The sequence below is a fragment of the Periplaneta americana genome, chromosome 12 (assembly GCF_040183065.1).
Source record: "Periplaneta americana isolate PAMFEO1 chromosome 12, P.americana_PAMFEO1_priV1, whole genome shotgun sequence".
Lineage (NCBI taxonomy): Eukaryota > Metazoa > Arthropoda > Insecta > Blattodea > Blattidae > Periplaneta > Periplaneta americana.
This window is the reverse complement of record NC_091128.1, coordinates 61,008,931-61,024,873: the sequence shown is the minus strand read 5'-3', so window position 1 is coordinate 61,024,873 and position 15,943 is coordinate 61,008,931. Positions and strand designations below refer to the sequence as shown.

General features: G+C 35.2%; 1 protein-coding gene across 12 annotated transcripts in view; it reads left to right on the top strand.

Annotated features, from left to right (window-relative positions):
* Nucleotides 1–15,943, top strand: part of LOC138710493 (collagen alpha-1(XVIII) chain-like) — an 864,740-nt gene that overhangs the window by 819,089 nt on the left and 29,708 nt on the right. For 9 of the 12 annotated variants that reach the window (XM_069841426.1, XM_069841424.1, XM_069841425.1 and 6 more), the window contains 6 exons: nt 249–384; nt 2,578–2,655; nt 6,199–6,299; nt 7,737–7,829; nt 12,724–12,846; nt 13,998–14,012. In XM_069841426.1, coding sequence (XP_069697527.1) covers nt 249–384; nt 2,578–2,655; nt 6,199–6,299; nt 7,737–7,829; nt 12,724–12,846; nt 13,998–14,012 — 546 coding nt within the window. The remainder of the gene's footprint in view (nt 1–248; nt 385–2,577; nt 2,656–6,198; nt 6,300–7,736; nt 7,830–12,723; nt 12,847–13,997; nt 14,013–15,943) is intronic. The other 3 variants (XM_069841427.1, XM_069841433.1, XM_069841431.1) reach the window with 2 other exon arrangements.

Below are 15,943 nucleotides of genomic sequence, written 5' to 3'. Positions count from 1 at the left end.
CCATGAATGAAAAACGAAAGAAATGTTGACTTAACTTACTTAATGCATGTTTCTGCTATTTCCTCACTGTAGTGAAGAGTCACAGCTATATAATAAATTTCCTTATCTTCTTTCCTAAAATAAGCTAACACTTAAAAAGACATATGTATAATTTCCAAACGTCTGTTCTGTTGTGTTTGATTTCTTTACAGATATTTCTAGCTATTTACTTCTTACGAACATGCTAAAATTTAATCGTTTAATTTCAGGGTCCTCCAGGACCACCAGGTGTGTCTTTGATAGGTCAGAAAGGAGAACCAGGTGCACCTGGCCCAGGAATGGGTAGAGGAGTAATATTTGGTGACCCTTCAATGACTGCACCACCCTCAGGTTTCAGTCGACCAGGTGAGAAAAACATGCTATCCCAATGGAAAGCAAGGCCTTATTAAGTGCTTCCTAAAGTAATATGTAGGTTATTAAAATTGAGGTAATTTTCAAAACGTCTCTTGTCAACCTGATAACGAAAATGAGCTTTTTGTGTACATGCATTCTTCAAATATAACTTCACATACAACTGTCATGACTTGGCTTCAAAACGCTCTCTAAATCCCCGCCACCAAGTCACTCAAATGAGTGCGCTCCTTGTATGATGACAGTTGACTTAATCTAACGTGTCAACATTTAATTATGTCGAACATAGAGTAAGGCCACAGAGGGAAAATACCAAAGGAGAAAGATTCGATCCAGTACTGTGGATTGAGTTTCGGCGTAGATCAGTGGTTAGAGCACTCAGTGCATAGAGTCGAATATCCAGGTTCGAGCCCCGGCACTAGAGCGAATTTTTCTCCATTCAAAAGTAAAATCTTGCGTTAAAAGTGACTATTGGAATCAAACTTACTCTTGAAAACAGAAGTAAACACTGAAATAATGAAACAATTGTCTTTAGAGACAATTAATATTAGGTACCCTCCACAAAACTGGCTTCATTTATACACCGACGGATCCTTGATCTCCAGAGAACAAGGTGCTGGTGCAGATGTTACGTACTGTCTTTTCTCACGTTATAGATCTCTTGGATATGGAACAACAAGTTTTGATAGAGAAATCATTGCAATAAGTGAAAGTCTCAGGAATCATCTATGCCACATCAATAAATTTAAGAGTGCAGTTATATTGTCAGACTCCGAAGCAGTTATTTTATCAATAGTCTCTAAACACACACCTTCATCTCAAACAGCAGAAATAACTAAAATGCTCTCTCAATTAATATCACTCAATTAAAGATTTGTATTCCAATGGATACCATCCCATTGTGGAATCCTGGGAAATGAGAATGTGGATGCTTTAGCAAAGAAGGGCAGCACTGTTACTTACAGACCTGTTACTAAATATACGTATTACTCTGTGAAAAGATTTATTAAATCTACATACTTGGACTTCAACAAACAAAATTTGATAACACAATCTCAAGGGCAAAAATAGAACTCTCTGCATCATAATCCACAGTTAATTCCCGATTTACCACGAAAATCGTCTATAGCTGCATTTAGTTTGGCAACAGACCATGATTGTTTGGCCAAAACACCTGCATAGAATTGGAATATATCATTCCCCTAACTGCCCATTGTGCAACTCAAACCAAGAAATGGATTTGGAACACCTCAAAATCTGTGCTTCATTGGCTGACCATGATAATATCTTTGAAAAATATTGGAGTGCAAGAGGTCAAATGACTTTATTGTCAAACGCCTGGCATTAGAAAACAACAACATATATCTTCACATACAACTGTCATGATTTGGCTTCAAAACGCTCTCTAAATTCCGGCCACCAAGTCACTCAAATGAGTGCGTTCCTTGTATAATGACAGTTGACTTAATATAATGTGTAAACATATGCGTCGAACATGGAGTAAGGCCACAGAGGGAAAATACCAAAGGAGAAAGATTCGATCCAGTGCTGTGGATTGAGTCTCAGCGTAGATCAGTGGTTAAAGCACTCATTGCGTAGAACCGAATATCCAGGTTCGAGTCTTGGCACTAGAGCGAATTTTTCTCCATTAATAACTAAAATCTTGTGTTAAAAGCGACTATTGGAATCAAACTTACTCTTGTAAACCACAAAATTGCGACAAAATATTAGTTCCAGGTTTGGAATCAAAGAGTCTCATGCTCCCATTTGATGTTAAATGCACCCAACCTCTTTGGTTTCATAATTTCTCTTGCAAAGCTGGTAAGAAATTTTAGACTTAAAAATGTTTGTCGTGATTTCCCATAAAGTTATGAAAATGGACAAGGGTGTTTTGAAAATAAGCTCCTCAATTCTAAGTTATCTAGTCTACTGTCTATTGTGGTATATGTATGCTAAATATTTCAACAAAAGAATGATACAGTAACTATTTCTAAATTACAGCAATTACTGTGAAGATATTTCCAAGCACATAAAATATTATCGAGGTTTACAGGGATTTACTTTAAAAGCATTTTATTATTACCACTACTGCTATAGATTTATTTGTGTAATATTATGCGTTTAATTGAATAGAAAATGAGTATCATCTCTTTATACTTGTATAATTTCTTTTTAATGCTGCTAAAGGTAGTGTACGTGGAAGTTTGGAAGAACTTAAAGCACTCAAGGAACTACAGCAGCTAAAGGATAGAAAGGAAACTTTAGGTAACAGTGATAAACATCAGGATTGAAATTGTATTTGAAGGAGAAGGTCATGAAACGATCTTGATTCATTATAATTTTGTCTAATGTCAACCTTACATAAAATTAACGAACATAGAGGAATAGCAAGCAATGCAATGGAGACAGAACCTTTCCTTTCCTAACGAAAACTTGTCACTGATCTCTAAAGTTATATCAACCTGCCAGGGAAAATAATTCTTCTAAGTACATTAAGCTGAAATAAATTTTTTCCAGTTTCATATTCAGTGAAAACTTTAAACAGAATGGCTATATGTTTGTTGTCATGTACCAACACTACCAACCTGTATTGTGATATAACATTTATTTTCAGAATTGTTACTGTACCATGCACCATAGAATCAAAGCAAACAACAGGGCCACATTTAAATAAAATGGAATCATTTCTCCGTTTACCCATAAGACAACAAAGACATATTTAAAAAAATAACTTGTATTTTTTTTTAGTTCGGGCAAAAATTAGTCTAGCAGTGCTGTATGTCATCATTGATTCTGCTTTTCCGTCTATATTGATCTAATATATAAATTATTATTTTTAATTTCTCTATGTTACAATGAATATTTTGAAAATAACTACAGCATTAAATAATGAAGAACTGTTCCAAAAATAATGTAGATATTACAATTCACCCTATATCACTGACAGAATTTCTTTGCAATAGATTGAAAATAATTGCGATAAAACACAGAATATAACTTTATGAATAATTCGTACACAAGTTTAGTAATAAAACTTGGAATGACAATTGATCAGAAATTAGATTCATTGAATCTGAAATTACAAATTACCTTACATAGATATTTTACCAATTATTTATTGTATGATTACTTGGGAACAGAATTATTTTGAAAATTACTTTAACACTCTCAATTTCATTATTTTACATGAACGTAATAATTTACACACTTATAAAATTAATTTCTTTCTCACATAAAAAATACGTGGAGAAATTATCAGAGATTGTCAGTGAAATTATAAATGATGATCAAAAAGGAAATACAGTAATTAAAATTAATATTTTAAATATTTAATTATAATTAAAATTATATGATAGTGTAGTCAGTCATATCAGTCATATCAAATCATAATACGAGGGGGATCCAGGAAATAACGACCGTTCACGCATACTCGCCGCGCAGCTGACTCCCCTTCCTTGTTTGAAGGTCAACTGGCTTCCTTAACATGTGTTCTCATAATGTTGTGAGTACTGGTTGCAACAAGTCGCCATTGTGCATTTTGTGTTACTTCAAAATGAACGACGTGATTGATAATCCCGCCGACTGTGAGGTGAGGAGTGTGATTCAATTTTTGAATGCCCGACATTTGAAACCTGCAGAAATTTACGGGCAATTGAAAGAAGTGTATGGTGATACTGTAATGAATGAAGGAAATGTGAAAAAATGGTGCGAAATGTTCAACAATGGGTGAACAAATGTCCACGATGAAACTCGACCCGGACACCCATCACTCATCACAGAAGACCTGAAGATTAAAGTGAACGACAGAATCTTGCAAGACAGGCGCACATCACTCGACGAATTGCATATTGCCTTTCCTGACATTTCTCGTTCTTTGCTTGGTGAAATTGTGACGCAACATCTTGGCTACCACAAAATCTGTGCACGATGGGTTCCACGGCAACTGAGTGACCAACACAAAATTCAGAGAATGGCCTCAGCATTGACATTCTTGATGCGATATCACACAGATGGTGACGCCTTTCTTGATCAAATTGTGACTGGTGATGAGACCTGGGTGTCTCACAACACCCCAGAGACCAAGCGCCAATCACGTCAGTGGCATCAGCCCTCATCACCCAAGAAACCGAAAAAATTCAAACAGACTCTCTCTACACAAAAAGTCATGGCTACTGTCTTTTGGGATCGCAAAGGTGTTCTTTTGCTGGATTTCATGCCAAAAGGCACTACGATCAATGCAAATCGTTATTGTGAGACTTTACGAAAACTACAGCGAGCCATCCAAAACAAGAGGCGAGGAATGCTTTCGAGAGGAGTTGTGCTTCTTCACGACAACGCCCGCCCGCACACTGCTGCTTCAACTCGAGAATTGCTGGATCAATTCGGGTGGGAAATCTTTGATCATCCGCCCTATAGTCCAGACCTTGCTCCTAGTGATTTTCACCTTTTCACTAAGCTGAAAGACTTTCTGGGTGGTACGCGTTTTGGAAGTGATGAAGAGTTGAAGAAGACAGTGAACACCTGGCTTAATGAACTGGTGGCAGAGGAGTATAACACGGAAATTCTAAAGTTAGTGAACAGATACGACAAATGTTTATTTCCTGGATCCCCCTCGTATCTGAAGTGCGTTTTTTTTTTTTTTTTTTTTTTTTTTTTTTTTTTTTTTTTTTTTTTTGTTACAATATCGTTAGTTTAAGTGTTAACTTTGAGAGCTTTCACTATTTTATTAATTTTGCCTATCAACACTCTTGATGTTTCAGCATTAAGAAAAATAATTTATAGTTACTATGGATCGTGAATGTTTGCCTCATTTCGCGAAAATTTTCCAGAATATACTTTCGAAAATATCATTTTGTGTGAAAACAGAATTTTGGATATTTCAACATGTGAAATTTAACATCTCTATTGTTTCGAAGTTGCATAAAATTTCCATATTCAGACAATGTAGTAGTTCAGTCAGTAGAGCATTGGCATGCTCAAAGTCCCCAGTTCGATGCCCGGCCCCAGAACAATTTTTCCCTTGAAAGACTGAAGGCTAACATGCTCTGTTATGCCTGGCTACTCCAAACAACTAAGCATGGAGACAACTGTGTTTGGAGACGTTCAGCTCCAGCACACAGTGAAAAACTCAGCAGTATCATGTAATACGCAGGATTATGTTTAGTCAGCAGTCCGAAGACTGATTGGAACCTCACAAGTGACACCAAAAGGCATCACTTATGAGGTAACTAAGCCAGGAGATAACAAGGTAGAGTGGCTAATTCCTTTCCGCCTCCATTGCATACATTGCTATTATTAACACGATTCACTAATCAAACTTGAGATTTAAGCAACAATTACTGTTCTTTCTTTGATACATAATGTCAAATGAGATGTACTACCTGATAATAGATGTACAGGTAGGGAATTAAAATTTTGGAGCGTGTCTTGATGGAAGTCCTCCTGTATATAGGCAACAGTTTTGCACAATTGTCCACAAGTAGCATACTGTATATACAGGGGCTCTTGTTTATTGCACATACGCAGTGTGTTGTAAGCGAAACTTATAGGCTAACAATAAGAGAGCTCCAAATTTTATTTCCGTATCTGTACATATCAACCAAAACCTCAATCAGAGCCAAAGATCTCACATCTTTTGCATACATTTTGGAATGGTCATAGAGCACAACAGTTTCGAAGTGAAAATTTAGAAGTAACGGTATTAATTTTAAAATCATGTTAGATTATAGGTCTACTATGAAAATACAGATACTGTGAAAGTATTGCTTCAAGTTTTCTGTGAAGAACCATAATATACAACTGTTCTAGGTTCACCTGGACCATCTACTAGACCATTTCCAACAGACAGTGGACCAACAAGAATTGTTCCAGGTGCTGTCACATTTCAGAACACAGAAGCTATGACCAAAGTAAGGATTCATTTAACACTGTAACTTTCATTGCATTTCGTTACGGAAAAATTCACTTTAACAATTGCAATTCATTTACTATGATTCTTGTTTGTAGTACCAGTATACAGTATATTCGACTGGTTGTTTGTGATTACTGTTTTCTCTTAGTTCTTCACGATACATAAGTAAAAACTAGTACTGTATACAAAACTATTATTCGTAAGTAGGCTTACCATACATTCTTTAAAAATTATATTTACACTACGATATATTTATACAAAACAACACAAAATGTAACATTAAAATACCGGTAATACATTATTGTTGTTGTTTAGTCAACTGTCCGAAGACAGGTCTGAACCACTTATGAGGCAACTATGCTAGGAGATAATGGAGTAGAGTAGAAGCTATGTGGGCTTGAAGTGGGTGTGAATTTTTAAGCAGTACAGTCTGTCTGCTTTCGTAGAGTTGGTGTTATGATTCTTGGGTCTACTACCCTCCAATTTCTTTATAGAGTGTGTTTTCTCTCATATAACTTTAAGGTAACTAATGTTAGGCACAAGTTTTCTGTTGATTTTATCAAGGCAGAACTTTTCATCAATTTTAACATTAATATTAGATGTTTGTTCAGAATTTGTGTAATGAAAATGAAAAACAGCTATTAGAATCTGCTAGAAGCAACAAGCAATACAAATGGAAGCATTTTTAAATGATTGTACTGTAATAATATACTGGTACGATATTAATATCTCTCATAAAGTTCTTTGCATTGTCTGTTGTCTTCAGAATTATTTTGGGGTATGGTACACTATATTGTCGGTTACATTACTAGGACAAGATTCGTAATGTTATGTTTTATTTAGAAGAGTACCGGTAGGCAGCTTAAAAGTTAAAAATACTTTGAAGTTATGAGTAAAGAATTCTCATATTTTGTCCCTACTTCCCTGTTTCCCCCATTTTTACCATTCACAAATATTTTATAGTAGTAGGTGGTAAACCAAACATTTCAATAATCCTAGAGGCGCGGAAAATCTCTCGGCAGCAGTAGTAAGAGGAATTTCTAAATTGTAAAAAGTTTATTATTGTCACCATCTGTCTAAAATGGTTCATGTCAGGTGTAAGATGTATGAATGAATTCCAGATATTCAAATGAGTGCAGTTCAATAAAGTGTTATTAAGTGCAGAAGACTTACTCCACACACAATTTCAATCACTAATGTTTAAGTACCTTTGTTACTCCGAATACAGGACTGGGTGAAAGAGTGGAAGAAACTGTTACAAAGGAATAATTCTCAAAACAAACACACTCACATTACTTTAAAGTTGTAGTAGTGAGTACTAGTATCGAGCATCAAGAAATTGTGACCCATTTCTTATTACCGGTACATGTATTGTTTCTGTTGTTAAAACTTACAGGCAAATGTTGAAATGAAACTGTTTTTCCAATTGTTACAGATGTCGTCAGTGAGTCCAGTTGGAACTCTAGCTTACATAATTGATGAAGAAGCACTTTTAGTTCGAGTCAATAATGGCTGGCAATATATTGCCGTAAGTATAACAATTTTAATATTTGTTGTTCATTAAGTACCTAAATAAATATGAAGCAAATTTTGAAACTAGATAGACTGGGTTTCAATTTTCATGTATGAAAGACGAAAGTGATACCGTACTGTTTGCTGAAGTAATATAACCAGCTAGTTGAGTTCCAGTACAAGCACTTGATAGCTTAGCCATTTGCTTTTTCTAGACTTAATTGATTAACCCATTTTCAATTTGTGCATTGAGTTTAAATATATAGGATGGAAGTGAAATAACCTTGCATATTTTCAGAGCGAATAGCTCATGTTGTATGTAACAAAAAACTGGAATATCATATTGGTGGAAAGTTCATAGTTTTTTTTTTTTTTTTCAGAAAAAAAAATGTTTTTTTCCCAAATGTTTAACACCCTCTTATTCGGTAACGATTGCTAGCAGGATCGTGATTTTTGTCCATATCGATTAGAAAATCTAATAAAGAATCATTTATCCCTCTGGCTATTTCAATAACGTGGACGATTTTCGTGTAAATTTAATTTAAAAGTCACTAGTTTCAAGCCACTACACAATGCGAGCAGATTGCAACATCACAGCCAGAGTAGCTCACCTAGCGAGATAGACAGAGTTCATTGAGCTCTTACATCTATATTACGAGAAGGGTGTGTTAGTGGTGATGTTGCTGGACTACTGAAACTTCAACTTAATTTTCTAATTAACTGTGCATTTCATCACAAAACGTAATATAGATTTTCTATTCATTACCCTATCGCCCCTTTCAATCCGGAAGGTTATTTCACTTCTACCCTGTATATGGAAAAAATGTAGACCAGTATGATCTGTACATTGCCGGATATCTCCACAATTGAAGCGATGAGATGCAGAACAGCACAAATCCACTTTTTGACGCTATATGAGTTATGGGTATCAATGAATTCGTCTCACTCAGACCTATATGTTGATAATCAAAACGACACAAAAACCAGCCTTTTAGTGGACATTTTAGTGGCAGTGATATTCATAACATCACAGGTTCCATAACTTAAGTTCTTCTGAATATCACTGACACTACTGTAAGTTTCTGAAGTTGATATTCAGAACAGCACAAATTCATAGTTTGATTTTCTCCCACGTAGCAGCATTGGTGTTTAATGGTGTATTATTTTAGAGATTGTATGTTGTATTAAACTTGATAATCATTGTGAACAAATTCAGTGTGTAAGAAACAATCTAAACATTGAACAGAACCTTCACAAAGTCAAAGCTAAGAAGTTTTACAATGATATGAAGGAATGTGAGTTGCTAGTGAAGGATGAAGGGGTACCGGTAGTGTGTGGTATATCAGAATGCATAGTCTTCAATTACATGCAGAACATACCATGTCCACATATTCCTGTGACTGAAATGTTCTATGCTAGGCAACTGTGGCTGTATGTTTTTGGCATACACAGATTGTCTGATAACAAAGGATTTATATATCCTTATACAGAGTTAGTGGGCAGAAAGACACCAAATGAGACTGCATCATTGCTACACCATTTCATTAGGCACATATGTACGTCTATTCAATGATGCATCTCTCAAAACAGAACAATACTGTTGTAAAATATTTTCATGATATGATCAAGACTGGATGTTCCAACAAAGGGACACTCCTACTCGTTACGTGACCGAGATTTTGGTCGCATTGAACTGAAAAATAAGAAAAAATATTCTGTATACACTTCAGAAGAGTGAAAAGATGTCATGAAAGCAGCTAATGTTGATCAGTCTATGTTGAAAGATTTTAAAACATCATTTTCAAAGATCAAGATACCAGTGCCACTTTCAAAAAGTCAGGGGAAATGGGAGATCACATCTCACAAAATAATAGAATACAGATCCAATAGCTTGACTGTAAGCACAGCATCAGATGGCTTTGTAACCGAAAATTATCAATTTAAAGGGAAGTGGAATGTTGATCTCGCTTCACATAAAAAGGCATATGAAGGTGAAATTAAATTGAAATCTGCAGAGGCTGCTGATTAGTGATGGGCGAAGTTGTTCTTTTCCCGGAACAGTTCCGACGGTTCCGGTTCCGAAAAAATACTATGTTCCAAATAACAGTTCCGAAATAACAGTCACCAGTGGTGATGAGTCGGAGTCGTTGAGTCGTTCAAACGAACGGTACAGTACCCTCCCTCTTCACCATAGACAAATAACACCATGCAGCTCACACTGGAGCACTCATAGGCATGACATAGTACACATTCTTATCTATAGATGGCACTGCAATGCACATTCGAATCGATTTTGGAAAATTGCTGTGCATGCGGACAGAACTCAAAAGCTTAATGTTAGTAATTACACAGCTGTTGACTACAAGGACAGAATACAACACTTTGTTTTCGTACATAAAGTTATAAAGACATGGTAGCCAACTAAAAAAAATTACATAACATTTAAAACATATGGTATGTAATTTCTGTTCTCTCTTTTACATAATAAAAAAAAAAACAAATCATTAATTTTTATTTTTACTTTTCTTAATGCAATTATAATAATAATAATAATAATAATAATAATAATAATAATAAATATTACAATTTCATAAATAAAAAAGATATATATTGGCAGTACAGAAACCTGGAAACCCCGCAGTGGGTTAGTAAAATGTTGGAATCGCATCTTTACCAAAGTGTAATTTAAACTTCGCATTAAACCTCGCTCTCCAAATCAGTACTTATATGGGTAGTTTCCAACAAATAATGCTACAACATTTTTGTCGTTCTTTGATAACAGAGAAGATAGCACAAAAACTTGTGCTTGTCAGACTTAACCTCAACAAACGACATACAGACATTGTAACTGAACCACTCATTACCATTTACGACTTTAACCTTTGTATAGAATCAGCTGATCAATGAATTAATAATAGTATGCGTACTTTATGACTTTGTAGAATGTTTATAAAACAGAATTAGTCAACTAATGGTGAAATAAACCATAAAGCGGGAATGAATATTACAGATTATTAAATACTTACTATAACATTACAGATGATTGGCCAGTCTTACAAATGTTGATATTAAAGTTCGCGCCACCGCAAGGATTTCAATTTCCATGCGCCCCCCTCCAACCACGTGAGAGTGTCAAATACCAACTTCATCCAACGAAGTTCCAAGTACAACATACAGAATAACGAGAACAGTGTAACTGCTACTGTCGTTGGTTCATCGGAACAAGCTCCGACGTTCCGACTGTTATCTCGGAGTCGGAACATATTATACCTTGTGCAACGCGGTACTGCGAGCCCGCAACAGCTAGGCAAGTGAGCAGCTCGGAGTCGGAACACTGTTATTTCGGAACAGGAGGTTCCGACCTACTGTTCATTTTTGCAACAGTTCCGAGGGAGTCGGAACATACCTTGTGCAACGCGGTACTGCGAGCTCGCAACAGCTGGGCAAGTGAGCAGCTCGGAGTCGGAACACTGTTATTTCGGAACAGGAGGTTCCGACCTACTGTTCATTTTTGCAACAGTTCCGAGACCGGAACAGTTCCAAAATAACTGTTGTGTTATTTTTTACCCATCTCTACTGCTGATATAAAAAAGTATCTGTCTGCAATTAATCCTCAACATCGACCATACTATGAAGGCCTTATTCAGAAATATGTTTTTTTATTTTATTTTAGTAGGTTATTTTACGACGCTTTACCAACATCTTAGGTTATTTAGCGTCTGAATGATATGAAGGTGATAATGCCGGTGAAATGAGTCCGGGGTCCAGCACCGAAAGTTACCCAGCATTTGCTCGTACTGGGTTGAGGAAAAACCCCGGAAAAAACCTCAACCAGATAACTTGCCCCGACCGGGAATCGAACCCGGGCCACCTGGTTTCGCGGCCAGACGCGCTAACCATTACTCCACAGGTGTGGACTTCAGAAATATGCAAATAAACAAAGTGTTAATGATGAATCTCGTAGTGAAGTGTGGGCCTATGATTAATGCAAAGTACTCTCAGTGAACAAAATGTAATAATATTTTATATAACTTGAAATACTATTGATACGTTAAAAATGCATTTCTAATATTAAATACATATATTTCACCTTATTACTCAGTATTTTTTTTCCCCCCCAATAAATCCTTTTTTGAGTCAGTGACATTCAAAACAGCACAAAAACATGATTTTCAATTGAATAAAAATGTGGGAAATCTGGCATTATATAACTTGCTGACATTGTTTCTGGCTTAAAATATTCCTAATATACAGTTATGTGAAAAAAATTGTTTGATAGCTTTAGTAAAATCAGAGATAAACAAAAAAGCTGTTTATCTCAAAACTTTAGTCACTGTATTTGTGTTGTTCTGCATGTCATGGCTTCAATTGTTATCGTTGATGACATTTGTACAGAGCAAGCCTGGAAGCAAAATTGCATGTTTATTCAGAAGGAATTTTTACATATTATAACAAATTCACTACATGTGATTAAGGTCTTATTTTCTCATCTGATGAAGGTTTTACTTAGTATTTCTACCACCTAAAATTCCATGTCTCAACCATCAGTTGTGACTCACAATACTTGAGTGGATACAGGAATAGGCCTGCAGTAACTATTGTATCACTAACATAATAACATTATGAATCCGAATTCGGGTAATAATAACAGATTAGTAAAATGAAGTCTTGGTTCTAATAAATGACGTTCTAATAAATAAACAAACATATTTCTTGCAATAAATAAATATCTTGAACATGCAATGTGACTACAGAAAAGAGTGAAAACAATTATTGAAGTCAGCAGGGTTTAGATTTTGTTTGCACCACTGAAGCCTCTTATGACTAGAAAGTTACTCATTTCAATACATATGAAAGGAATAAATATGGTGATGTTTGAACTAGGGTACTGAATACTGTGTTTGTTTCAGTTGGGATCTCTATTACCTATTACGACACAACCTCCACCTACCACAACACCACAGTCTGTGAAGCCTCCATTTGAAGCATCGAATTTAATCAACAACAAACCTGCCCCAGTCGAGGGACCTAGTGTAAGTAAATTATGTACCGTAGCCTACTTGAAAACTTAATAAATATTAACCTAGTGAAAGTAAATTACTTCAGAAACTTAACAAACATAGCACTTTATATCTTAACCCAGCAGAGCTCGCACATATTTTCCTAGCATAAATGCTCACTCCGGGTCTGTCAGACCCAATCTAGATATTTAAAAAAATAAAAGATCTTAAGGTTATTATAAAGTCTTTTTTTTTTATAAATGAGAGTTTAACTATGTTTTTACATAGTAACATAGAACATGTAAACTATTTGCTCTTGGTCTCAGAGACCCAGCTCTGCCAGAATGAAATGGAATGACATTTCGGAAAATGAATTATAATTAGTAGCATTGAATTAAAGAAATTAACATATAAATATAGATCACAATGATGTATTTGCAAAGCAAAGTGCTAAATTGAACGGTTCAGAAACTTGTAATATTGTTTAAAAGTCATGTTGAGGGTAAAGTTCAGATAAGTTGAATAATATATAAGAAAAAATTATATTACAGTTTCAGTCCATAACTTACAGTTTGATACAAAAACAAGTTTTGTTACAATGATCACATTATAATTCTTAGTAGTATTCACCAAAAACAAGTTTTGTTACAAGTGGATACTACCAAGAATTATAATGTGATCATTGTAACAAAACTCATTGTAATGATCAAATTATAATTCTTGGTAGTATTCACCAAAAACAAGTTTTGTTACAAGTGGATACTACCAAGAATTATAATGTGATCATTGTAACAAAACTCATTGTAATGATCACATTATAATTCTTGGTAGTATTCACCAAAAACAAGTTTTGTTACAAGTGGATACTACCAAGAATTATAATGTGATCATTGTAACAAAACTCATTGTAATGATCACATTATAATTCTTGGTAGTATCCACTTGTAACAAAACTTGTTTTTGGTGAATACTACCAAGAATTATAATGTGATCATTGTAACAAAGCTTGTTTTTGTACCAAAATGATAAGTTGTTGACTGAAATTATAATATAATTTTTTCTTATCATTATCATGGTGTCAGTACGTTTTGTATGTATTACTATTTGTTTAGTTCTGTTATATTACCTATGATATATTTATTACTCTTGTTTATCAAAATTTTAATTTTTCATGCTACTCGAAGTGGTATCCTAGAATGGTATGTATGCCATTATTGATAGCATTATTATTCATTCTTGAACTGACAACTAGAGGGTTCTGACAAAACACTTCGAAGTTACAGTTTAATACAACAAACAATTGAAAATTGAATATGAGCAAGTGTGAAAGTGCCACAAACAAACATTTTCAGTATTTGAATAAAACCTTCCAAAATTGCAATGTAAGACTTCCAAAAAGGCAAAAAAAAGTATTCTACTCAGAAAAGTCCAGACTGAAAAGGCACTATCAACCGTCATTCCAATGTTATCCCAATGGTTAAAAAAAAATATACATATATGTTGTTGTTTTCTAATGCCAGGCGTTTGACAATAAAGTCATTTGACCTCTTGCACTCCAATATGTGAAAATGGCAAGTTGTAGCCGATTTAAGTGAACACCATATTTTAACGTTTTGGTGGCTACTTTATTCACACACAACCCCCAGAATGTCTGGAGGACCACACTTGCTGTTGGTCGACGAGTCCATTGGATCTAATGCCGTTGGGGTCGAAGAAAGTAAGAGTTCAGTCAGTGGACTGGATAGGAAAGGGTAAAGAGGGAATTAGGGGTTGAATAGAGGAAAATGATACCAAATTCAGTCATTAACTCATCAAGCTGACCAGTGCTAATTGATGATTAGCCCCTCCCTTTAGTTCAGCTTGTAAATTATGCTTACTAACAGCTGCACCACGGGAAGGTAGGGATGGGACATTGGGTATTTGTCCAGGTTGGTTCCTTAAAGCCTTCAATGGAAAGGATTAATGGCTCTCCCCCCTGTATCCGACAGATACCGTTTGCAGCCATATACATATATTGGCATGGTCGTACTTTCACCTTTTTCACATTCACTCTTCAATTAATCTTAGGTAACTAGATAAGTACAAAGAGTTGCTATGCACACCAGTGCCACTCCAACCTCTAACAAATCTGTTGGCAGACGACAAGTGGTCGTATGCCGGCATACGGACAAGTCCTTGCACACTTCCCTCTGCAGACCAGTTCCACTCCATCCTTTACCGCTTAGCTTCGTCGAGATGAACACTTCGCACTATGGTCATTAAGCCAATGAAGCAGTACTACCTGGGACTGGTCTGCATAGGAACTCTCTGTACAATACTGTACCTATCACAGATAACATTGGGCAACAATTTTTTTTACACTGGGTATGTAATACATATATTTTTTTTATCTAATGCCACCAGATTGTCATTTGTCATTTCTGGTCTCTCCTGACAATGGGGTATTTGTAACTTTTGAGGTTGGGGCACCTGGAAGGTGGAGTTATGCTGCCTCGATGATGATATTATGATAAGATGATTATGAAGTGCATTTTCTGTATAATTCGAACCTCCTGAACACGAATAATATGACAGTAAAAATTAGGCAGTTACGGATTTCAAGAAAATAAAAATTTATATTAACCCTTGTATAGTCGCGTGTTTCTGTATACTTTCAATAGTGGCATCACGGAGAAAAACTCCGGGTTATTTTATTTTGTAAAATATTTATCCAAAATTATAAAAGACATTTTATTCTCTTTTAGTCCTATATTAACACATGTTCACTTAATTATCCACTCCCTAGCAGTTTCGCTCTATGGGTAATAGCACCAAAATTTCTATTTTTTTGTAATGTGATAATCCTGTGAGTTGCTTTAGTTCGGAAGTCGGCTAGATATTTTTTCCATTGATCTCTTACACGTGTGCTGGTGTATTTATTACATCTGCGGAAACTCTTGTTCAGTTATAATTTTTCATTATAGGAAGAGCTGAAAGGTGTTACGAAACAATACACGAATTAGCAAATAATGTTTACTGATGTATTAGCTAATGTTACAAAATGTGAAATCTCGTCTGTTACATACATTGTAATTATTTGATATTACACCTAATACACAATTTTAAGGATAACACGGTAGATTAATCCTTC